The sequence below is a fragment of the Festucalex cinctus genome, chromosome 1 (assembly GCF_051991245.1).
Source record: "Festucalex cinctus isolate MCC-2025b chromosome 1, RoL_Fcin_1.0, whole genome shotgun sequence".
Classification (NCBI taxonomy): Eukaryota; Metazoa; Chordata; class Actinopteri; order Syngnathiformes; family Syngnathidae; genus Festucalex; species Festucalex cinctus.
Genome location: NC_135411.1, coordinates 3,437,972 through 3,463,941, shown reverse-complemented (window position 1 = coordinate 3,463,941; position 25,970 = coordinate 3,437,972). Strand labels below are relative to the sequence as shown.

The window sequence follows — 25,970 nt, the reverse complement described above, 5'->3', positions numbered from 1 at the left end:
AATCCATATGATAAAACACAGGATAACCTTGCGACCGACATTTAACAAGTGTGTAATAACCGTGTTATAACATATAATAAGCATGTGACGAGTATGTCATGACCAGGTGACAAAATGTTTTAACCATGTAATGAGCTTTTTAAATCCATAGGATAACACATGATAACCTGCGACCGACATTTAACAAGCGTGTAATAACCATGTTATAACATGTAATAAGCATTTGACGAGCATGTCATGGCCATGTGACAAAATGTTTTAACCATGTATTGAGCTTTTTAAATCCATAAGATAAAACACATAACCCTGTGAACAACATTGAATAAACATGTAATAACCGTGTTATAACATGTAATAAGCGTGCGACAAGCATGTCATGTGACAGGCATGTGCCGGTATTGGCCCTGATGGGTGTCGAGTCAGCAAAAAGAGCAGTCGCAAGAGCGCAGGCATATGGCGATCCAAATAATCTGCGATTTCGTTTCAATCTTCCAAGTGGCGGACGAGGCGGATGAAGATTAGCTGTTAGGTAAAAGCTCAGCGCAGATCTCCCCACCCAAGTCCAATTTAAGTTGATGACTTTCTGCGACGCTCGAGATGCACTCAACTCAAGTGCTTCCAGGTTTCATGTCAAGGAAGGGACTGGTCGCCCGCAGTCAAGAGCGTAATTATGTGCATTAACGGGAAAAAAAACCCAGATGGGTCACCAATTAATGACTGGTCCATGTCAGGGATAAGATTATTCTCGTTAACTAAAACTAAAAAAAAAAAAATAAAAAAAAAAATACTAAAACTAAAATTCCAAAAACAGTTTCGTTAACAAAATAAAATCATAACAAAACATTTCTTAAAAAAACAAAAACTAACTGATACTACATTTGATGTTTACAAAGCTAATTCTAGCAAAAATGTTCTTCATTTTAGTCTTTGGTAATTAATTTAATGCATGAGCCCTTGACGATGATTTTAATGTGATTTGAAGTCAATTTATTTTGATATTGACCAGAATAAGGACGTTTGAAAGTGTCTCACAGAAGTGACGTCATCTAGCAGCAGCCAATAGAAAAGCAGCAAAAGATGACGTCGCTCCCATGCTGTTTTTTTTTTAAATATTTTGCGCACAAATAATACAAAATTTTTAAAAAAGCTAAATCTAATAGTGAAACTAACTACAACTAAACTAAAATAAGTATTTATTAAATAATTAAAACTAATAAAAACTAACAGAACCACCCTGAAAACTAATTCAAACTCAATTTATAAAAACTAACTAAAATGAAAATTCCAAATCTACAATAACGCTGGTCAGGGAACATAAAGACAGAAAAGGGGATTGGTCGCCTGTTCACATCAGCCAGGGAGCATACGAAAAAAAAAAAAGTGGATTGGTCAACACAACAGTCAATGTGCAGGGCACACAGACAAAAAGGGGATAGGTCGCTAGACCATGTCAGGCAAATACAGCCAAAAGATTGGTTGGTCGCCACTCGCCAGTACATGTCGGAATAAGAACAAAAAAAGTGGATTGGTCGCCAGCCAGTCAATGTCAGGACACAAAAAGGCAAACAAAACCAAAACGGATTGGTCGCTGTGCCATGTCTGGGCACATAATGAAGAGCAACAAATGATTGGTCGCCAGTCCATGTGCAGGGAACATAAAGACAAAGAGCTCATCAGTCTCCATGAATGTATTTGTGTGTTGCTAACATGCTAACGCGCGTCACAAACGCCAAAGCCGGAGATTCGAACCGTGAACCAATCGACTGTAAGGCGGATGTGCTAACCACTTAGCAACCCGCGACGCACTGGCGCCACACTTTGTCCTTCCTCCTCTTCATCGTCCTCCTCCTCCTTCTCCGCGCACGCGCCCTACGTAGCGGAAGTAGGCGGTGCCTCCCGCAGGAACTCGGCACACGAGCACGCGCACGCGCACACGCCGAGGAGCAGGACGCGCGGAAAGGCCGCGCGCGATGTTCCCCGCCTGGTGAACGAGCCTCTCGTCATCTTCCTCCTCCGTCCTTCGTCCCCTTCTTCTTCCTCCTCCTCCTCTTGCACGATGGCGACCGGCGCGGGAAGCTTTCCCGCCGGCGGGATGCTCGGCCGCCTGGTGCGCGCGCGCACGTCGTTTCTTCTGCTGCTGCTGCTCGGCGTGCCCGCGGCGCGCGCGTCCTACCAGCCTCAGGTCGGCGGAGAGTGTCAAGGAAAAACGTGCGCAGGTAAAAGATGATTCTCATGATTCATAATTCAAATCATTGTGACGGGGGAGGATGAAGGCTGCACGCTTTCATCTCACGGTTGCGCGCATGCTACCTTACCGACCTGCTGCAGCCTGTCCTGAGGCGCGTGCACGTGACCGAAACGCCATCAATCAATCGATTATGATTGTGATGAACATCGCTTGTAAACATCGGAGGCCAGATGGAAAATAAACGGTGATTTGAATTAATAATAATAATAATAATAATTTAAAAAAAAGTCAAACGACTTTTCACTGACACGTGCGTGATGATGACGTCACTGTACGTCATAGTCTGTCGGCATGTAGTAAAGTGAAGTTTTCAAAAAGAGGGAGCGGGTGGCAAGTGGGCGGTGCCTCGCAGGTGTCAGGGTCAAAGTTCGAGTGGAGTTTGTTGCGCTCAAACTTTGTTCAACGTTCGAGTTTTGTGATAGACAGGCGACCAGTCTATTCGTTGTCAATATGACCTGATGTTGACCTCTGACCAGTCCATTATATGAAACAGATTGGCGACTAGTCTTTTTTTTTTTTTGCTTAATACCGGTCCTGACATTGACTGGCGACCAGTCATTCTTAGTGACTTGTGACCAGTCCATTGTTCGTCTGCACTACCCTGAAACTAATTGGAGACCAATCCATTTGTTTGTCTATATGTGCCCTGACAAACAGATATTCAACCAGTCATTTTTTGAGTTGACTGGCGACCAGTCCATTTTTTCTATACCCTGAAACAGATTGGTGACCAGTCGTTTTTTTGCTTGATAAGTGTCCTGACATTGACTGACGACCAGTCATTCATTCTCAGTGACTTGTGACCAGTCCATTGTTTGTCTATACTACCCTGAAACTAATTAGAGACCAATCCATTTTTGTCTATATGTGCCCTGACAAACAGATATTCAACCAGTCATTTTTTGAGTTGACTGGCGACCAGTCCATTTTTTTCTATACCCTGAAACAGACTGGTGACCAGTCTTTTTTTTTTCTTGATTAGTGTCCTGACATTGACTGGCGACCAGTCATTCTTAGTGACTTGTGACCAGTCCATTGTTCGTCTATACTACCCTGAAACTAATTGGAGACCAATCCATTGTTTGTCTATATGTGCCCTATCAAACATATTCAACCAGTCATTTTTTTTAAGTTGACTGGCGACCAGTCCATTTTTCTATACCCTGAAACTGATTGGTGACCAGTCATTTTTTTTCTTGATTAGTGTCCTGACATTGACTGGCGACCAGTCCGTTATTTTTGCAATGATGAAGTGCCCTGTCACTGACTGCATGGCGACCAGTTGCCAGCCAATCCAGGTCAACTTTGTATTCACATCATTTCGAATTCAATTTGAAACAGGAAAACCGCTGCAAAAGCTATGACAGTAATAATAGCCAACTTTTTTTTTCTCACCAAAAATGTTTCACGTTTTGTTCTTCTAATATACATGAAAGTCGGTAATGGACAAGTTTCTACAAAATAAAAGATTCACTAAATAGCAGGATATGAATTTCAGGCCATATACTAAAAAAAACAAAACAAACAAAAACCCGGAAGAAATCAATACTTGAAAAGTCATAAGGTCCACAACAAGAAAAAACACCAACATACTCGACAAACTTGTTGAAAATTGTTTGGTTCTTCAATATCGGTGACAAGTGTCAAGTCGTGGAAAGTGGAAAACATCCAAAACAGTGACAATGCTGCCCCTTAGTGGTTGGAGGTCAAATAACACATTTCTCAAACATGGGCACTCCGACAAATGGCGATTGTAAAAGTATGAAAATGAGAAGGGGAGTTATTTCTGATTCGGTTGATTAATTAAATGTGGAAAAGGGAAATATGTCCCGTTTAAATGGTTCAGAAAGAAAAATGTGTATGTGTATAACATATATAATATAGATAGATAGATAGAAAGATAGATAGATAGATAAAAGATAGGTCGAGAGAGAGCGATAGAAAGAGAGATAGCTAGCAGCAGCTAGCTAGCTAGCTAGCTCGATAGATAGATGGATAGATGAGAGGGAATTTACAAATTTGGATGCTGGGGCTGAGAGATGAAGTAGCTTAGCGACACTCTTATGGTTGTTTTACAATTAGGAACCAGAAATGAGAAGAATAGAAAATTGCTCGACATTTGCATATACGCTGTCATTGCTTTTTGGGACAAAATTTTGCGTACCATAAATACTTAAAAGGTATCGGTACTCGCTATCAAGAGTTGAGTTACTGGATCGGTCAGAAAAGAAGTGCAATGGAACATCCCTCGTTCCGGGTTGTCATTGAGCAAAAAGATGAAATGGATTTTTTGTTTTTGTTGACGTTTCAGGCGCGTCGGAGAAGAAGAGCGACCTGCGGGCGTGCGACCAATCCACGTGCCGCTTCGGGGGCGTGTGCAGAGACGACGACTCGCAGCTCAAGTGCGTTTGTCAGTTCCAGGTGGGGTGACGACCAATCGCAAAACACCGTCGCGCAATCCGTCCGTCCGTCCGTCCGTCCGTCGGCGCGTGATTGACAGGAGTTGACGTGGGATTGTCGCATTCACTCTTTTTATAGCAATAAATATTCATTCATTAAAAAAGAAAACAAAAAGATTTTGCATTCACTTCAAAAATTCCTTATATATGATTTTTTTTTTACTGAATTCAACAACTACTGGGTTAATCAATTGTAATTTAATTACAAATAAAAAATGTAGAAATTAAAATTATTGTTTTGTAAAAATGTTTTGTTTAATTTGCATATAGATTTTTTTTTTTTTTATCAAGTTTATATTCATATCTCATAAATACAGTAACTAGTTAGGCGATTTATTATCCAAAAAATAAAACATTTAAATCCTTATAACTCAATTCATAATAAGTACAATTTCAAAATGATAATTATATTATCGGTATAATAAATATTTTGTATATTTCACATTGTTTTTTTTAATTTGGTTTAAACGTACATTCAGGTGAAAAAAAAAGAAGAAGAAGAAAAAAAAAATTTCCAGATGAATTTTTTTCGTCTGGCTTTGTTTTTATTTATTTATTTTTGAGTACTAACTACAATCAATGAAATTTTTTTGTTTTCGTGAAAATATTCAAAATAACACAAAAAATATGTCATGAAACAGAAAAAAATATTCAGTATTCAATAAAACAGAAAAGATTTATTTTTAATTAAATCTTTTCTGTTTTAGTGATTTTTTTTCCTGTTTTGTGAGTATTCAGTTTCTGTTTTAAAAAATATTTTATTTTCTGTTTTTCTGAATATATTTCCCTTTTTCGGAATAATTTCTGTTTCTGTTTTTCTGAATATTTGTTTAATCACAGAAAAACTATTCAAAATAACACAAAAGATATGTCATGAAACTGAAAAAAAACCCATTCAGAATTCAATAAAACAGAACATTTTAAAAAAATCAGTATATTTTTTCTGTTTTGGTGATTTTCTTTTCTGTTTTGTGAGTAATTAGTTTCTGTTTTTAATAATATTTTCTGAATATTTTTCCCCATTTCGCTGAATAATTTCTGTTTCTGTTTTTCTGAATGTTTTTTTTAATGACAGAAAAAATATTCAAAATAACACAAAAAGATATGTCATGAAACAGAAAAAAAAACATTATTCTGTATTCAATAAAACAGAAAAAAAATTTAGTATATCTTTTCTGTTTTAGTGAATTTTTTTTCAATGTCAGAAAAAATACTCAAATAAAATAAAATAAAATAAATAATAATAATAATAAGAATATTCAAAATAACAAAATATATGTCATGAAACAGAAAAAAACATTCTGTATTCAGGTTTATTTATTATTATTATTATTAGTAGTAGTAGTAGTAGTAGTATAGTATTTATTTATTAACTAGTTTGTTTTTTAAAATATTTTCTTTTGTTTTTTGAATTTTTTTTCCATTTTTCTGAATAATTTCTGTTTTTCTGAATATTTTTTTTAATGTCAGAAAAAAAATAGTCAAAATAACAAAAAAAAAAAATGTCATGAAACAGAAAAACACATTATTCAGCATTCAATAAAACATAAAATTAAAAAAAAATAAAATAAAATTGATGATTAACAGAAGTGCCCAGTTCTGCTTATTAATGATAAATACAATTACAAATGATCCTATGATTGAATTGACTTTTTTTTGGGTTGTCAGACGGTGTTAATGTTGTGTTTTATTTTTCTGATATTTTTTTTTGTGGCATCTCAGTGTCACAAGAAGTACGTTCCGGTGTGCGGCTCCAACGGGGACACGTACCAAAACGAGTGCTACCGGCGCCAGGCGTCCTGCAAGCAGCAGCGGATCATCTCCAGGGTGGCGCACGGGCCTTGTTCTGACGGTCGAGCCGGCTTCTCTTTAGCGCCACCTATCGCAATCACACAATTTGAAAATTGCATGATATTTAATCAGCGTTAAATTAAAAAAAAATAAAAAAAAATCTTCATATCATTTTTTTTATTTTTTTATTCACAGATCCTGGCTCCGGTTCTGGAGATCCAGACGGTGAGTTTGTCTTCTTTTGTACACTTTTCAAACATGTATAAAACTAATGAAAACAAGTGAGAATGCAAGCAGCCAAAAATCACTGTATAAAATTATTAATTATATATATATATATATATATATATATTTTAAAAAATCAATTTTTTTAATTATTATTATTATTTTTTTTTTACAGAAGAAACATGTACCATGTTATGTTTCAGTAAATAAATAAATAAGTCACAGTGTCCCATTACTGGTGAGCTATTTTTAGAACAGAGGGCTACTCATGTTGAACTTGAGGCTAGCTAGTACACACTGGCACTGTTTTTTCTTTTCTTATTTAGATTTTTATTTTTTTTTAAGGAGTCCCTCCTCCTTCTCACACCTTTCCTCAAAATCAAAATAATCAAGTCCCCAAAGGCAAGACCTAAAAGCACTAAAGCAACACATGGAAACAAAACACTCAGCACGACAAAGTAAACGGAGAATATGGTGTGGTGTAAGATGCACTATAATAACGAGAACTAGATTTAGAAGTTGAAGAAATACAAATATATTTCTAGTTATTATAGTGTAAGATACAATATTTTTATTTCTATAGTTAGCTGTAAACGTTGTCCATCTGGTTCTTGTAGTTTAATTTCGTTCTACGTCTGCTTGTACTTCTATTTCTAGTTCTTCTGCTTTGCAAAAGAAACAAAAGACATATTTTTGCCGAGGCGCGGTCTACTTCTCGTCTCGACCAGTAGCAAAAGACTGACTTTTTTTTTACTTCCTGGTAGGCTGCCACAGTACGTCCAAATATGGGCATGTTGTTGCGAGTTTGACGAGAGCTGGTTGGAACGCGGCGATGGTTATGTGCATGTCTCACGCGTGCGCTTTGATTTAAAAGACTTGGAAAAAATACCGTCGAGTGGTGTTGGCATACCAGCAAAGACCAGTATGAGAAGACAGCAAGACTAGCATATGCAGAGGAGTCAAATCCAGGTCCGGAAAGGAAAAACTGGACAGGTACTGGCAAAAGTGGCAGGTAAGCATCTTATTACGTGCCGATTGAGTCGAAGCACCTGCGACAGAAGTCGAACTGTGGCAAGGTTTTTCCTTCCTGGACCTGGATTTGACATCTCTGCTTATATGTTAGGCATCATTTTGAACATTTCAAGGCTTTAAATCTTCAGCAGAACTTCAGGTTCGCTCCATGCGAACATCAGCCAGGAATTTTCCAAAGGGGACTGAACTTCGCAAGCACACGTTGAGTAGACACCGTTGTTCCTAAAATTTATGAAGCACTCTTCCTTGTAGCTTTGTGTGGGCTAACAAAGCCATCTTAAGAAGGGGAATTGACAAAAATTTGCAAAAGAGATCGAGCGAGTGAGGAGATGGTTGGGGGCAGGTCAAAAAATGTGGCTCCGCCTCTGGCTGGTTGACCGCCCCTGATGTCGTCGTCTTGTACATCTTCAGCCATGAGACCAGTTTTCCTCATTCTTCTTTCTTCTTGTTCTTCCTCTCAGGTGACCAAGAGGAAGGTTCGGCCTCAGATGTAGTTAAGAAGAGCAAGTGCAGCACATGCAAATATGGAGCGGAATGTGACGAAGACGCAGAGGACGTATGGTGAGATGCAACTTCCGCGCAAAATCCAGGACGCTTGACAAAGATCATAAGACCTGACAAAGACTGCAAAGCCAAACCAGATCACAAATCCTGACAAACAGATCTGACAACCTAACAAGATCATGATACCTTACAAAAACCGGAAGATCTGGCAAAGACCGTAGCACTTATTAAGACTTGAAAAAGATCATAAGACCTGACAAAGACTGCGAGACCAAACAAGATCACAAATCCTGACAAAGAGATCTGACAACCTAACAAAGATCATGATACCTGACAAAAAACTGCAAGATCTGACAAAGACCGTAGCACTTGATAAGACTTAAAAAGGATCAGGACCTGACAAAGACTGTGAGACCAAAGAAGATCACAAATCCTGACAAAGAGATCTGACAACCTAACAAAGATCATGATACCTGAAGAAAACTGGAAGATCTGACAAAGACCGTAGCACTTGATAAGACTTAAAAAAGATCAGGACCTGACAAAAACTGCGAGACCGATTGAGAGCACACATCCTGGCAAAGAGATTTGATACCTGACAAAAACCGGAAGATCTGACAAAGACCGGAGCACTTATAAAGAACTGAAAAAGAGCTAAGACTCGACAAGACTTGAAAAAGATCAAGACCTGACAAAGACTATGAGACCAAATGAGATCACAAATCCTGACAAACAGATCTGACAACCTAACAAGATCATAATACCTGACAAAAACCCGGAAGATCTGACAAAGACCGTAGCACTTGATAAGACTTTGAGCTCCCGAAAGACAACAATGACCATGAGAGCAGACCAAGACCGTGTGAGTCCAGAACCCCTCTTGAAAGTGGCTTCCGCTCTTGTGGCTTCAGGTGCATCTGCAACATCGACTGCAGTGGCCACAACGAGAACGCCGTCTGCGCCACGGACGGCAACTCGTACAACAGTCCGTGTTTGGTCCGAGAGGCATCCTGCATGAAGCAGGAACAGATCGACGTGGAGCACCTGGGCAGATGTCGAGGTCGGCAAAACCTTCATGTCATGTTGACAGCAACAGTACATTTTCCTTTTCCCCAAAAAATGTTTGAAGAAATCTTAAGTGAAGTCACGAATGGACTGTTTGGTCCCCGTACGACCGATGTCAGAGTTTGGTCCGCATTGCCAGCAGTAGGTCAGATTCGTTCCCCGTGAGTGTTGGACTCCGCCAAGGCTGACCTTGGTCACCGATTCTGTTCATAACTTTTATGGACAGAATTTCAAGGCGCAGCTGAGGCGTTGAGGGAGTCCGGTTTGGTAGCCTCAACATTGCACCTCTGCTTTTTTGCGGGTGATGTGGTGCTGTTGGCTTCTTCAAGCCGTGATCTCCGACTCTCGCTGGAGTGATTCGCTGCCGAATATGAAAGCGGTCGGGATGAAAATCAGCACCGCCAAATCCTAGGCAATGGTTCTCAGTCCGAAAAGGGTGGAGGATTGAGATATTGCCCCCAAGTGGAAGGAGTTCAAATATCTTGGGGTCTTGCTTACGAGTGAGGGCAGGATGGAGCGGGAGGTCGACAGAGCTCTCGTTTTACCGGTCGATCTACGTTCCTACCTATGGTCAGGAGCTGTGTGTGGGTCATGACCGAAAAACCGAGATCCCGGATACAAGCGGCCGAAACGAGGGTGTCCGGACTCTCCCTCAGAGATAGGGTGAGAAGCTCGCTCATCTGGGGGGGACTCGGTGTCGAGTTGCTGCTCCTCCACGTTGAGAGGAACCAGTTGAGGTGGCTCAGGCATCTGGTTCGGATGCTTCTGGACGCCTCCCCGGGGAGGTGTTCCGGGCACATCCCACCGGCGGTAGGCTCCGGGGACGACCCAGGACACTCTGGAAAGAGACTGTCACCCGGCTGGCCTGGGAATGCCTTGGGATCCCGCCGGAGGAGCTGGTTGAAGTGGCTGGGGAGAGGGAAGTCTGGGCTTCTCTGCTAAAGCTGCTTCCCCCACGACCTGACCCCGGATAAGCGGTAGAAGATGGATAGAAAATGATGGATGGATAGATCTGTGGCGGATGGGGAACGAGTCTGACCAAAAAATGCAAACGATTGGGGGATTGGGTTCAAAAAATAAATTAAAAAAAACTGCTGCCTTCATATTGGTCTATTTTGGTCTTTTTTCTGGCTCACCAGCCGACAAAGACAAAGCGGGCAGGAAGGACGACGGCGGCCTTTTCAAAGTAAACGTCCTCGGTAAGTCGGCTCGGGCGCTGCGCGGTGATGACATCACTTCCCGTGATCACGTTTTTTGTTTGTTTGGCCAGAAACCAAAGGACTGGAGCACGGAGACGGATTCTACGCCGGAATGCCAAGCAGTTGCAGCGACTCGCACCCTGGTTTTTGTCTGCACGGACGCTGTGAAATCCACTACAACATGCCCACCTGCAGGTGACGCCGCTAATTTGTGCTCGTCACTATTAGCCAATGAAATGTCTTGGAAAATACCGTATTGACTTTTCAATTATGGCTACCACCTTGCCTGTGTCTCACGATACATCTTCCAAATTTGTCACTGAACTGACCTGTATCACAGGGCGGCCATCTTGTTACTCCCACCTGGCGAGCAGACGACTGTTATAAACGATGCGGTATATGTACAAATGAGACATATACAGCTCGGAGGCAGATGCCGGTGGCGAGGCAGGGGAGTTTGTGCTGGGGTGGTCACTATTTTAAAATATCTAAAAATAAATAACAAGTGGACGGTATGTGCTGCTTTGAAGACCCCCTTTTTCCTTTACAGATTTATGTTTATACATTAAAAGCGGGGAGGGTAGGCTGGAAGATATACTCAAAATATAACAAAAAAAAATCTGTCAATATGTGAGACTTAGCGGTTGCTGAGTCATGAGTATGAAGAGGTTGACTGTAATATCACCGTTCACCACCAGATGGCAGACATTGCTCACTTGCGCTTGCACAGGATTACTGCCCGATGCTGGCAGATTGGAAATGAAATGAAAAACCTCTATAAAAATTTGAATGAGTTGATTTTTGGGGAGAAAAAAAAAAAGTGCCAAATTCATATAATTTGGTTTTCTAGTTCAGCATTTATAATAATAATAATAGTATATTTAATTTGTAAATTCCAGTTAATAAAACAGTTAAAAACAATGGAATCTAGCAAATAAATAAATAAATAATAATAATGATAACTAACTAATAGGCCATTTTAAAATGTTTCATATAAATTTTTGAATGAGTTGATTTTTTGAAAAAAAAAAAAAAAAAAAAAAAGCACAAAATTCAATCTTACATATATTTTGGTTTTCTGGTTCAGCATTTATAATAATAATAATAATAATAATAATAATAATAATAATAATAATAATAGTATATTTAATTTATAATGAACTTTACATTTCAAAGAAATCTCAAAGTGCTACATATGAAGGTTAAAACAAATTACAGTTAATAAAATGGTTAAAAACAATGGAATCTAGCAAATAAATAAATAAATAAACAAATAATACTAATACTAATAATAATAACTAACTAATAGGCCATTTTAAAAAGTTTCATATAAAATTTTGAATGAGTTGATTTTTTGAAAAAAAAAAAATCTTACACATATTTTGGTTTTTTGGTTCAGCATTTATAATAATAATAATGATAATAATATTATTTTTATTATTATTGTTATTATTATTGTTATTATTAATGAACTTTGCATTTCAAAGAAATGTCAAAGTGCTGCAGATGATGGTTAAAACAAATTACAGTTAATAAAACAGTTAAAAGCAATAGAATCTAGCAAAAAATAAATAAATATATTAAATTAATAATAATAATAATAATAATAATAATAATAACTAATAGGCCTTTTTTAAAAAGAGTTTCAAAGTTCACAATTAACAAATATGAACTGTGACCCGCATGTTCTTTTGGTCATTTTTATGCACCGGAACAAAAAAAAAACAAAACAAAAAAACCCACTATGTGATAATTTTTTGATTTGCTTCTTTTCCCAATGTGGCAATGATGAAGTCAATTGTTTCCCTCCATCCGTGCGTAAGCTATCGGACTTTGTCAAGGTGCGCGTTGTGGCGTGTGCAGGTGCGATTCGGGTTACAAGGGCGCGCGCTGCGACGAGCTTCAGGACTTCAACGTGCTCTACGTGGTCCCCAGTGGCCAGAAGCTGCATTACGTCCTGATCGCCTCGGTGATCGGCGCCGTGCAGATCGCCGTCATCGTCGCCGTCGTCATGTGCATCAGCAGGTAACGCCGCACGCACGCACGCACCTGTTACCCGCATTACAGCCGCCTTCCGTGTGCCCCTTCAGGAAATGCCCAAAGAACAACCGCGGCCGTCGACACAAACACAACCTGGGACATTTTTCTGCAGACACTAACTCTCGGATGGTATAGCCCCATTTTCCTCCATCCCTTCTTCTTTTTTTTATTTCTTTTTTAATTTTTTGAAGACGGAGAAGACGAGCGTCAGCTGCCTTATTTCTTCCTCTTTTTTTTATTTTTTTATTTTTTTTTATTTTTTTGCTCACCGTCCTTTGAACAACTTTTGAGGAATGTTTCCGCATCCTGCGCTCGTATTTCGGAGCTTTTGGGAACGCCGACCGACCAAATGAAAGACTCGTGATTACGAAATGTCTTATAATGCGAATAATAATCGTAATAATGATGATGATGTCATCGTAGTAGTGGTTTCCATTGGACTCGAGTTGGCATGACAACCGCCGTTTCATTTCACCCCCAGTTTCATTTTCACCCCCAGCTGGCTTACTGGACCGTTATTTATTACTTCCTTTATTTTGAAGGCCACTATGGGAAGTGTTAGCCTTCTTCTTTTACTTTGAAGGCTGCTACAGGAAGTATGAGCCTTCTTCAAAGTCAGCCTCTTTCATTTATTTTGGAGGGGAGCGCAAGCCTACTTCATTTTATTTTGAAAGTTTCTATAGGAAGTGTCCGCTTGCTTCCTTTACTTTGAAGCCTGTTACAGGAAATGTCAACCTTCATCCTTTGTTTTATTTAATCTTTTTCCTTTACTGTGAAGGCTGCTCCAGGAAGTATGAGCCTTCTTCAAAGTCAGCCTTCTTCATTTATTTTGGAGGGAAGCGTGAGCCTACTTCATTTTATTTTGAAAGTTTCTATGGGAAGTGTCCACTTGCTTCCTTTACGTTGAAGGCTGTTACAGGAAATGTCAACTTCAGCCTTTATTTTATTTAATCATTTTCATTTACTTTGAAGGCTGCTACAGGAAGTGTGAGCCTTCTTCAAAGTCAGCCTTCTTCATTTATTTTGGAAGGATGCGTGAGACTACTTCATTTTATTTTGAAAGTTTGTTTGGAAAGTGTCCACCTGCTTCCTTTACTTTGGAGGTTGCTACAGGAAATGTCAACCTTCATCCTTTATTTTATTTCATCTTTTTCATTTACTTTGAAGGCTGCTACAGGAAGTATGAGCCTTCTTCAAAGTCAGCCTTCTTCATTTATTTTGGAGGGAAGCGTGAGCCTACTTTATCTTATTTTGAAAGTTTCTTTGTGAAGTGTCCGCCTGCTTCCTTTACTTTGAAGGCTGCTACAGGAAGTATCTGCTGCATTGTTTTCTTTGAATGTTTCTACCAGTGGTTCTCAAACGTTTTGGGTGCAGGGATCCCTTCAGGGGCCCGTTGTAATAGTAATTAAAAATAACAACAACGTATACGCCTAAATGTCCATCCATCCATCCATCCATTTTCTGAACCGCTTATTCCTCACAAGGGTTGCGGGGGCTGCTGGAGCCTATCGAGAGTGTTCAATCAAATTTAAAAGAATGTCTTTGGAATGTGGGAGGGGACCCGAGTACCCGGAGAAAACCCACACAGGCACGAGAAAGTCATATTTTAAAGGCTGAATTAAAAATATAAAGAAAATACATTTATTCCCTGAAAATAAAAAATAAAAATATTGTCCCCAGGGATCGCAGTTTGAGAACCACTGGCTTAGATGACACTGTGAGATCTTTTTCTCCCTTTTCTTCCTGTTTTTTTGTTTTGTTTGTTTTTTATGAAAGCAAACAAGTTGTGTTATTTTTCCAACACACTTAGTTTAAAAGTATTTATACGTTTTTTTAATTTTTATTTATTGAGTGATGGAAACATTAAAAAGGTGAAAGCAAAAGTGAATGTGACGCCGACAGCTAATTGAAACAACACGGTTGTGGAAGCAGCTAAACGAAGCAGGCTAATGTGCTAGCCTACGTTGCTACATGACAACACTTTGGAAGTCAAAGAACAACTCATTTTGAATCACGCGTTGACGCATGGCTGGACATGGCTGAAGCGCTAACCGCTGCCTGGCTCGAAAATACAATTCTTCAACTGGCTTTATTTTGGTTAGCATGCTTGAGCTAATGAGGCTAAGCGGCCCTAGTGTTAATTTTGTCAGTCACGCTTGTTAGTTTTTTTATCACAGTTAGTTTTTATTTACCGGTAGTCCATTTTTAGTCGACTATACATCTGGCATTTTAGTCGTTATTTTAGTCCAAGAAAATTTGATTTGTCTAGTTTTAGTCAACAAAAACTGTCAACGTTTTAGTGAGGACAACCGTTTTACCGCTGCATATTGTTTTTGTCAGCAGATTATTTTGAACCTTTTCGGATCTAAAACTACTTCACATCAAATTTTCTTTAATCTTTTTGATGACAAACATCTTGACACACAATTACAGTGGCTACTGTGGCTCCGTGCTATCAGCTAGCAAGTTAGCTTGCATTAGTTAGCCAGTCCACCTCCTTGTCTGTCGCATGTGTTTGTGCTGTGTGTCACATGACAGTGTCGCAGACGTGACAGAGTAGCAGAGACAAGATTTTCGTTTTTGTTCATGAACTGAAATGTCCACAGAAAAACTGAAGTACATTTTTTTGTCTCGTCTTCATTAGTCGACCAAAATGCATAGCTAGTCCCAGTTATTGTTTATTAATGAGGTTTTTAGTGTAGTCTAGTTTTAGTCCGGTGAAAAATGTGTGTTGACGAAATTCTTTTTGTTTAGTTTTTGTTGATGAAATTAACACTAAGCGGCCGCAAGTGTCGAAGGCGTCGCGCGTCGGAGCTAACCGCTAAAACATTTTTTTTTTTTAGCTGACTTTATTTTGGCTAGCTTGGTCATGCTATTGAGGCTAACTGACTGCACAGACACAAATATGGATACACATGTATACAGACACGCGTGTACACATACAGAACCGACATAGACACACAAAACACAAAGACAAATGCAAACACATGCACACAACGTCGACACAAACACGCATACGCTTTGATTTCAAGCTTATTCTCAGGCCGTTGGCGCATTTAGCTCAGCAAGCTAACATGTTTGTTTTGTTTTGATTTTAATCTCTTCTGTGGTTATTGGCCAGCACAAATGTTTTCAGGTTTCTTTTTGTTCCACGAGAGCCAAAGTGACAATCACAAAACATTTGTCAGCGTCATAAACGAGTCGTCATTTATTTGTGGTGGAAAAGGAAACGATTGTAGTGGTTAATGTTGTGTCGCGTTCATTAGCATTAGCATGTAGCAGCGTCGTGGAGGTAAAAGGGGCGGGGTCGCCAAGGAAGTGATGAGTCGGAAAAACTTGTCTCACGGTTGTCATTTTCATTTTGATGATCATCACCAGCACCCCCAGCGGCAGCGGCCCCCCTCCCTCCCTCCGTGAACGTTTGTCTTTGTCGTGACTGATCGTCTTAACGTGACTTTAATGTGTTAACGTGATGCATGTCAACTTTGAATAAAAACTTGTGTTTGTTTTTTGTTTTTTCAACAAAATGTCACACAAATGATTTGGCTGTGTCTTGTTTGTTTTCATGTCAAAAACTGTATTTTTCTACTACTTGAAAATTCCTTGTCCTTAGATGAGGTAGTTTGTAGAAACATAAATATAGAAATAGACCAGCAAACTTATTTAAAATGAAGGGGGGGGGGGGTATGTTACGCGATGTCCCAGCAGCTGAGTTTTCGTTAACCTGGCAATAGCCAGATTGATATTGCGCTTCACTGAACGAGTTCTCCGAAATATCCATCTGGTACCTCGCCACGATGCGGCATTGTACACGTTTGTTTTAACCAATCACGGCCACGGGTAAAAATTTTGTCATTCATTCATCTCAGGTTAGGTTTCTGTAGTCACCAGTAATGTGCAAATTGCGCAATAGCAACTTGCTAATAGAAAAAAAAAAAAAAGGAAAAAAAAATTCAAATATCGCAAGTTTTTATGTTCTTATGAGGTAGGAATTGTACTTTATCCAAATTGTTTAAATACCGCTTTTATTTTGTCCCCCCAAAAAAAACTGTCATGGAAACCCAGCTAGCGATGACGTCTGAAAGCTAGGTCATTATTTCCATACTTAATTAAAATTGAGGAAAATGTCTGTTTTTAATTGCGCGTCGATTGGGAGGCGGAGCACCATATTATCGCGACTGGTAGACCAAGAACTGTTCCCAAGTGGATCGCGAGGGGTGTGGGGAAATTTTTTTTTTTTAAAAGGCGGTTTTGTGAGTGGGTGGCATTATTGTTCTACATTAGTTTTAATGTATTGTGCTTGTGTGCGTCGTGTGGAATGAGAGGAAAGGTCATCACATGACATTTTTAATTTTTTTTGGGTGAGGGAGGATTAGCGCAGTAAATTTCGATTTAGTAGTACGTCTGCCAATTGTTTGATTTTGCAAACTGTGTTGTGCACCAAACAGGAAGTCGTCGTGACTTGAAAGTTGTTACTAAAATAAAAAAATACTGTAAGATGAATAGTCTTGGTTCTCCCTGGCGGATGAGCCGTCACATTCCCAACGAGTCAAAGCACCAACGAGATCCTTTTGGACCACAAGTCTTCCCAGAATAAACCAGCCATTCAGTCTTTGGACACTTGTTAGGGAGTTGGCCGGCGGGGTCCGTCTTCGGGAGGGCATAAAAAGTTGAACGTGAAACTTGTTGACGTAAACGTCGGCCAGCTGTGAGCTTTTCCGACGCCTCGGAATGAGTAAATAGTGGAGCAAAAGGAAGACCAATCCCAGCAGGACTTAGACATGGAGGTCTATCATTCTCCAAATTGTCTAAGTGTCTCCTTACTGGAGTTTTATTTTTAGCTAGCGGCCTCACTGCTGGATGCTTCTGACAGAGCGGGATCACGTTCCCTTTTTTTAACGAGGGGTAGCGGGGTGGAGTTCCCCTCTTTCCTGCGACTAGTCCTCCCTGTGGGTCAGTGGACTGGGATCTTTTTGAAGCCTGAGCATTCTTGACCCGTGGACAGAACCTTCTGCCGCAGAGCCAGTGGATTTTTTTTTTTTTTTGCCCAAAGCCAAAGACTTCTTCCCTAAAGCCAGAACCCTCTAAGTTGGAGGATCAAGCCAGAATCTTCTTCTCAAAATCTGAGCCTTCTTCATCTGGATTCATTCTGAAATCTAAGGCCGCCTTCCCTAAAACCAAAACCACTACCTCATAACCAGAGTCGTTTTTCCCAAAGCCAGAACCTTTGACACTATATCGAGAGCATTCTTCCCCAAAGCCAAAAGCTAAAACCTTCCATCGGATTTTCTTCCTCAAAGCCGGAACATTCTCCAACGCTGGAGACTTCTTCCACTAAGTCTTTTTTCCGAAAGCAAGAACCTTTTTGATCCCCAAACCCAGATTTGTCTTCCCCAAACGCCGGAGCCTCTGGAATCTTTACACAAGATGGATCAGCACAAGTACGCCGCTCAGGAGAAGCTGGAGATTGTGGGGATGGAGGACGAGGAGGGTAAACCTATCAGCGCCCTGAGCATCCTGTCTCTGCTTGAGCGCGTGGCCGGAATCATCGACAACGTGCAGTCGGGCCAGCAGCGGATGGAAGAGCGTCAGCTGGACCTGGAGAACAACATCCGCAGCATCCAGGGCGACGTCCTGAAGTTGGCCAAGGAGCACGCCGACACGAGCGGCTGCCTGGACAAGCTGCTGCAGAAGACGCGCAAAGTCAGCGCCAACGTCAAAGACGTCCGGGCCCGCGTGGAGAAGCAGAACGGTCGCGTCAAGAAGGTGGAGAGCACCCAGGACGAGCTGCTCACCAGGAACAAGTTCAGAGTCGTCATCTACCAGGTCGTAAGCACGCTTCCTATTATTTTGCCAAACGCCGCTTTGCTTTGCTTCTTCACACCTCACTTGCTCTTTTTCGGCACCTCACTTGTGCCTTTTCATCTTCCTCAAACCTTGCTCTTCTTCCTAATCTTACCCACCTCAAATTCTCCATTTGCTCTACACCTCACTTGCTATGCTTCCTCCTCTTCTTTGAACCTCACTTCATCTTGTTCCTTATCTTCAACAGGTAACTTTTGTTTTTGGTTCAAATGTTTTGGTCCTGTGAAGGCGCGAGCAGGATTTCAAAACAAAAGGAATTATTAGGTCCTGTAGAATGGAAAATAATTACTCTGAGATCAGACGAGATGGTCATAATTATTCTGAAAGGTTTCAAGTGTCAACTTTCAGAAGATCCATCTGTCTTCTGCTGCTTATCCCGGGTCAGGTCGTGGGGGTGGCACCTTTAACGGGGAAGCCCAGACTTCTCTCTCTCCCCAGCCACTTCGTCCATATCTTCCTGGGGATCCCAAGGCATTCCCCAGGCCAGCTGAGAGACATAGTCTCTCCCCTGTGTTCTGGCTGGGTCGTCCCCAGGGTCTTCTACCGCTGTGACATGCCCAGAACACCGCTCCAGTGAGGTGTCCAGGAGGCATCCGAATCAGATGCCCGAACCACCTCAACTGGCTCCTCTTAATGTGGAGGAGCAGCGGCTCATCTCTGAGTCCCTCCCGGATGACCGTGTTTCTCACCCTATTTCTAAGGGAGAGCCCGGACACCCTGCGGAGGAAATTCATTTCAGTAAAAATGAACAAGGGATCATTTCTGGTAGAAAACAGCTAACTTCCAGTGAAACCTTCAGCAGAACTTGTAGGTCTACCAGCAGAACCTCCAATTGTACTCTCACTAGAACTTCCGGTAGAAGTTGATGGAACCTCTAGTACACGTGTCAAGATCTGGTCCTCGAGGGCCAGAGTCCTGCATGTTTTCAAGGTTTCTCTACTCCAACGCACCTGATTCAATGATCAGGATAATTATCAGGCTCCTGCACAGCTTGCTGATGAGCCTAAATATGAATAACCTGTGTTGAAAGTGGGAAACATCCAAAACCTGCAGGACTGCGGCCGTCGAGGACTGCAGTTTGACACCTATGCTCTAGTACAACCTCCAGTAGAACTAAAGTAAAACTTTAAATTTCAACTTAATAGAACCAACATTAGAACTAGTACAACTTCCAACAGGACTACCACTTGAACTTCTAGTAGAATGTCCAGGGAGAAACTCCTGTAAACCTTAGTAGAGTTACACAAGAACTTCCCGACAAACTTGGTAGAACTTCCAGTACAACGGCTAGAACTTCTGTCCTGAAAGTGTAATATTGAGTTCTGATTCTAAGTAGGACTTGTGGAGGTCCACGCTCTCCTGAGTGACATTGAAAACACTTTGTACTTTTGAACAAGCTCATCTTTAAACAGAACGGAGTATTTAAAACATTCCTCCTTTGATTGTGCCTTGCTCAAAGTTGTTAGCAGCGAATGTAACCGGAGCTCAGCCAGCAGCTGCTGACAGCCTTTGACAGCGGGTCCTATTCTGAGACCCCTGGCAGCTCATGCCTGCAACCCCAAGCTCCCCCACTACCACCACCTGCTGTCTACCGCAGTCGCCATTTGACAGCACAGCCAATCACGGGCCAAGAAACAGCTGTGATCAAAGATATTCATAAAAATATGACAGGCTTAGTCAACGGCGTCTGACACCGAGGCACCGAGAGCTGCACCCACTCGGGCATGTTCAGGCTAGCCATTAGCATTGAAGTCAACAGTCACCGGCAATGTTATGTCATCTCAAGGCTACCATTTAGCCTACGCCATTGTTACGCTACCCACAAGAATTTCAAGGCTAACGATTAGCGTTGACCCCTTGAAAGTCTTTTTGTTGTCTTCCACTTTGAAAAGATGTTTAGCGTATTCATCACGTTTACACGTATGTGCTGATTGAGAAGGTACAATCCTTGTTTACTGTTGTGGTTCCCTCAGGGCGACGCCGAGGTCCCGTCGGTGGCCGTCACCAAGAGCCCCAAAGGGGGCCTGGACGCTCTGGAGCTGGAGCCCGATTCCTACGACGTCCCCGCTGACCTCTCCTCAGATGAGGAGTACCTGAGCGTGGAGGAGGCGGACCCTTCCCGGGCAGCGCGGTTTAAGAAGTCCATGGTGAAGAGCACCGAGACCCTCAAGGCGGCCTTCTCCAAGGAGAACATGAGCAAGACCAAAGACAACCTCGGCACCAAGTTCCACCACCTTGGCGAGAAGGTGATGCCGCCGGAGCGCCGTGAGAAGATGCACCAGGCGGGGGAGCGCATCAAGCAGAGCGGCGAGCGCTTCAAGGAGAACATCGCCAAGAAGGCGCCCACCAAGGAGAGCTTCAAGATCAAAATCAAGAAGGAACGAGCCGTGGCTGAGGGCCAAGAGGGCGCGGATGCCGACGTAGAGGCGGAGGCCGAGGCCGCCGCTGCTCCCCAACCCCAAACCGAGCCCGCCTACACCGAAGTCGTCGCGGAAACCAAGAGGGAGGCGCCGGCAGAGCAGGCCGCCGCCGCCAGGAGAGCCGAGCTCGAAGAAGATTACGGGAATTAGGCACCCGTGACGGAAAGTGTACGGGAAGTAGACAACCATTACGGTGAGATTACAGGAAGTAGGGCGAATTGACGGGGAAATAACATGAAGTAGACCACCATTAAAAGGTAGCAGACCACCATTATGGGAAGATGACATGAAGTGGCAGGACGTAGACCACCATTACGGGAAAATTACAGAAAGTTGAGTCCCATTATGGGAACCAGACCACCATTACCAGAACAACAACAATTATTACAGGAATGGATGACATAAAACAGAAAACATTTACAGGAAGTGAACTGCCACTACAGACCAGTATGACAGGAAGTAGAGCCTCATTACAGGAAGTAGACCTTCAAGACCCGAATTAAAACCCAATTAGAGTGCTTACGTAAATCAGATGACGTTTACAGGAAGTGGAGGAGGTAGACCCCCATTTACAGTCAAATGACAGGAAGTGGACCTCCAATACAGGAAGGAAAAGCACCATAACAGGAAGAACACAGGAAGTCAACCACCTGTACAGGAAGTAGACAGCTGAGGAAGAGATTTGCTCTGTGATTGGCCGAGGATGTGGTGTTTGTTTTTTATTTTTTTTGTTTTTTTAAGTGGTGACACCTGCTGGTCGCTTTTCATGCTTTGGACCACGTTTATACATGCTATCACGTTAACGTAGAAATCTTTTTTTTTTTTTTTTTTTTTTAATCATAATCATACACGGACGATGACAAAGGGAGACTTTGGGTGGTTTACACGTTTGACATTAAATGACACAATATCAAATGTCACTTTTGGTGGTTTGTGCACATGATAACGTATTCAAAATGTGACTTCAAGCACATTATAACATAAAATGTCACTTTTGCTTGTCATGGATGAAAAATGTCAATAGGGGGCGTGACATCATGATTGACAGCTGTTTTGCAATCAATTGATGACTTCTGGAAATGATGACGTCAAAAGTGTGTGTGTGTGTGTGCGTGTGTGTGACAGTTTAACTTGTTACAACGTGCACTGTGTGCTTGTCGATGTAATTGTAAAGTCGGTGCTAGGGCGCCCCCTCGTGGCCTCATATGGTGATGCACTCAACCACGTGTTAGCTGAGTTAGAGTTTAAAAAAAAAATAATAAAGTGATGGAATTTGAAACTTTTTTTTTTTCCTCTACCTTTGCTTTCATTAATATTCCATTATCTGATGCATATGACTTTAAGATTAGAGAGATTCGATGAAATCCGATTCCAATTTGTTAGGTTTGATAAAACAACGGTTTTGTGCACAGGAATAGGCTGTATTCAAGTAAAAATAATGAAATGATAAAATAAATAATAAAAAATAAAATAATACAAATATAACAATAATAAAAATAATAAAATGAAACAAATGACAAGATTGATATACAATAAGGTCAATAAAATACAACAAGGTTGATGAAGTAGGCAAGAATATTCAAATTACTGTTTTGCGGAAAAAAAAAAAAAAAAAGTATTTCAATTTGAAAAAAAAAATGTATTTCAATTTCGGGCAGTCATGAAATGTGTTCATACTTGAGACCGTTTAATTGTACAACATTACCTTGTTTATCATTTGGGCTATGTTTAAAAAACAAACAAAAAAAAAAAAAAAACTAAGGGGAAATCCAAAGTAGCCAGCTTTTAAAAAAAATAAAATAAAATAATATATATATATATATATTATTTTATTTTTTTATTGGTATATATATATATATATATATATATATATATATATATATATATATATATATATATATATTAGCCAATGTGCTTTAACTGACTGTAAAACTCATCACTCGTCACACTAAAACTTTTCTCAGACATGCTGACCATTTTCTCACATTTTTCTCGTTTAAACACTCTCAATGCACAAACATGAATAGATTTTGAACAAAAGGTACACTATAATTAAAATTCTTACTCAGGCTTTTCTTAGATATTTGTTTTGTTTTGAGTCTGATTTCATGTTTGGTGATATCTAAAAAGTTGTATTGTCTTACCTTTTACTTTCAGATGAAGTCTGATTACATTTTCATCTTTGTCTGCATCTAAATCGAGATTGTTGCCAGTAAACAAAGCTTTTCTTTTTCAGTGAGTCCCACAACATTTGAATGGTGGAGTCCTTTCACGCTTGTTATTCACCACCATTTGTGAGCATTTCAGTCCAATGGACTCCAATTTGAGTCTGACAAAGTCAACTACCACCACCTGGCTAGCTAGCTAGCTAACGAATGTGTACGTAGAAGAAGGGCACCAGTCGGACCTCCGTGCTCTCGCGCGCCCCCTTCAGTGTGGCCTGCCAACATCACCGCCTCCTCTCCGAGTTCACGCACAAAAGCAAATTCGAAACTGTGGATTTAGAACAAACCACACAAACAGCAAATTCTGACGATGGAATTCAGAAAAAATATTATAAGCGTACTAGAAATATAACAAGAAATAGCGCTGTTGTGCGCTGCCATTTTCTGCTTTTTAACCACTGAAACAATTAAATACAGAAATAAATAATTATATGTAATGGCGTATTTAATTTCATTACAGTATTTATTTACTCAGTAGTTGGTGGCTGCTGCTGTAAAAAAGAAAAAAAAGTTTTTGCGTCTACACAGGAATATAGCACACACATTTTGAGAGAGAAAAAAAAACAAATTATGGATACGCACGGCCAGGTGACAGGACGTGAATATTCATTGAGGGTTGCATTACAAGGACCTGCCCACAGGGGGCGTCTTCTATGCACAACATTCACGTAGCCGGGTTGGCATAATTGAGACTTTTCGTCATTCTGATTGGAATCATTCCGAATGAAGATCTCTGGTCACCTGTTTATATGTGACGTCATCCATTCCATCTGCCGTTTAATCGGGTCGACATCGATCACGTGATTAATCAAGATGGAGCTCATTCGTCATTTAGCACATTTAGTTGTGATAGTGTTGAAGCAATATCTTAATAAAAAAACAACAACAACATCTTGATAAAACAACGTTTCAAGTACTTAAAAACAAGTTTTCTCGCAGACTGGGGACTGGGGAGACGCTGCCATTTTAGTGGGTGGAAACGATGACGTCACGACGCATTTACGTCAGGACGGAGCATGCGCATGCCGGACGCAACCTCGCCATAGCCGATACAAGTTGACGGATTAACACGGGCTGAGCAGATGCCACCAAGGACAAAACATTCATGAATTAAGGTGATGTTACTAACATGAATGAGAAAGTTCTTGAATGTGTATTGATAGAATGAATGCCAAGATGATATGAGATAGTCGGGTTGTCACAGAGACACTCGTATTAAATTCCTTGAGTATAGTGCCAACTTCATGAACGTTTAAACATGCCTCATCACTGCTTGATAAAATATATGAGCTAAAGCTAGCATAACACACAGCACGCACACTCATTTATTACAAAACATATACTTAAATTGGAGTAAGGTATTACGGTTCGGCCTGTCACCACAAGATGACATGAAATGCATTTTTATTCAAGTTTTGTATTCATAATAATCATCATTGGGCTTTTATGGGCAATATGTTATGTAATGCTTTGAAAGAGTTTTTTATTCATAAATAAGAGCTATAGTTCATCTCGAGGCCGTCGGAGCCACGACAGCATAAAAACTAGACATTGTCTATAAATGTGTTTTGCAGAATAGACAAAAGTGGCATTGTTGAGGGAAGTGACAAGATGTCAGGGGAAGTGAATCTGGGGTTTTGCAAGTTTCGTGAAGTCCACAAAACAGGACTTTTTAGGAAGTGAAAGCGACTGTAAGCGCTCTTATAAGTCTTCTAACTCAGCAGTCTGTCAAAACCAGCACAAACTGCATGCGAGGCTATAAATGAGCAGAAAAAAATGAATCTCATTGCAGACAAAAAGAAAAAAGCAAAGCACCATCAATTGAGACGTGTTTACTGCCCATTTTTGACCTGGCCCCCTTTTGCTAAAATGAGGAAGTTCCTCGAACAATTAAGATATGAGTCATTTGTAGCTGACAAGTTATTTTGATTAGTTGTTAGAGGATTGCAGTTTTTCCCCTATTTTAATCTGTTTTATTAAATTCATAGCAAGGAGAGTAAATGGCCAGATTCCTCAATGATCCTCTTTAGGCATTTTTGTTTAGCTTAAAGTTGATTTGATCCAGGTGGTTCATCACAGATTAGCTACCTGTCATAACCACTCATCAAAGGAATAATACTTTGTCAAAGCTTTTGCCCGTCTTTTTTCTTTGTTGTATTTCTTCAATTGGCGATTTGGATCGAGGAGCAACAGATTGTGAGTACAGGAGATTTGACTTGTTTTGAAATTACTTTGTGAATGATTATCTCTTGTCTGTAATCAAAATATACTCCATATTAAATGATTTCGCTTTGCTATTGGTTTGAATATTAATCGTGTAATAAATCAAGAAAGACAAAATGTGGTTGCCACATTAATCATTGATTTCTTAAATCCCACTTTCACTTTCCTGCTTTGAAACTTTTCTTACTATTTGAGTCATACTTTGAAATACCTTAATGATCTTTTATCGAATAGATAACAATTCCAAATAAATGATAGCTGTAATCTAGGGGTGTTAAAAAAAAAAAATCGATTCGGCGATATATCGCGATACTACATCGCGCGATTCTCGAACCGATTCAATAATCGGCAGAATCGATTTTTTTTTTTTTTTTTTTTTTTTTTTTTAGGATTCACACCTTGAGCATGGAAGAATGTTACATGAACGGAACATTAAGCCTTAATATTTTATTTTAATGCTGTTCAAACATGAAACAGATTACAACCTCTATAAGACTGAAATTTCAGATCAATAAATCATACATTTTCATATCAATCTTACACTCTACAAGCTTACTGATTAGTATTTTCTAAATATGAATGAAAAAAAATCGCAACAATCGACTTATAAATTCGTATCGGGATTAATCGGTATCGAATCGAATCGTGACCTGTGAATCGTGATACGAATCGAA

General features: G+C 40.4%; 2 protein-coding genes and 1 long non-coding RNA gene across 3 annotated transcripts; 2 read left to right on the top strand and 1 right to left on the bottom strand.

Annotated features, from left to right (window-relative positions):
- The first annotated feature begins 1,886 nt into the window (after positions 1-1,886).
- LOC144007496 (tomoregulin-1-like) lies at positions 1,887-16,104 on the top strand. The gene is made up of 10 exons (XM_077507205.1): positions 1,887-2,216; positions 4,560-4,669; positions 6,430-6,559; positions 6,694-6,723; positions 8,217-8,316; positions 9,171-9,319; positions 10,464-10,523; positions 10,595-10,718; positions 12,387-12,548; positions 12,614-16,104. The coding sequence occupies exons 1-10, from the start codon at positions 2,057-2,059 to the stop codon at positions 12,696-12,698; spliced, it is 1,110 nt and encodes a 369-aa protein (XP_077363331.1). The 5' UTR covers positions 1,887-2,056; the 3' UTR covers positions 12,699-16,104.
- Positions 6,064-25,574, bottom strand: LOC144007822 (uncharacterized). Its single transcript, XR_013280386.1, has 3 exons — positions 23,815-25,574; positions 23,256-23,341; positions 6,064-6,586 (listed from the first exon to the last, which is right to left on the bottom strand). It is a non-coding gene; the product is annotated as an uncharacterized LOC144007822 (long non-coding RNA).
- Positions 16,264-21,681, top strand: cavin4a (caveolae associated protein 4a). The gene is made up of 2 exons (XM_077512817.1): positions 16,264-18,389; positions 20,402-21,681. Exons 1-2 carry the CDS (start codon positions 17,991-17,993, stop codon positions 20,996-20,998), a joined length of 996 nt encoding a protein of 331 aa, XP_077368943.1. The 5' UTR covers positions 16,264-17,990; the 3' UTR covers positions 20,999-21,681.
- Positions 25,575-25,970: the final 396 nt, after the last annotated feature.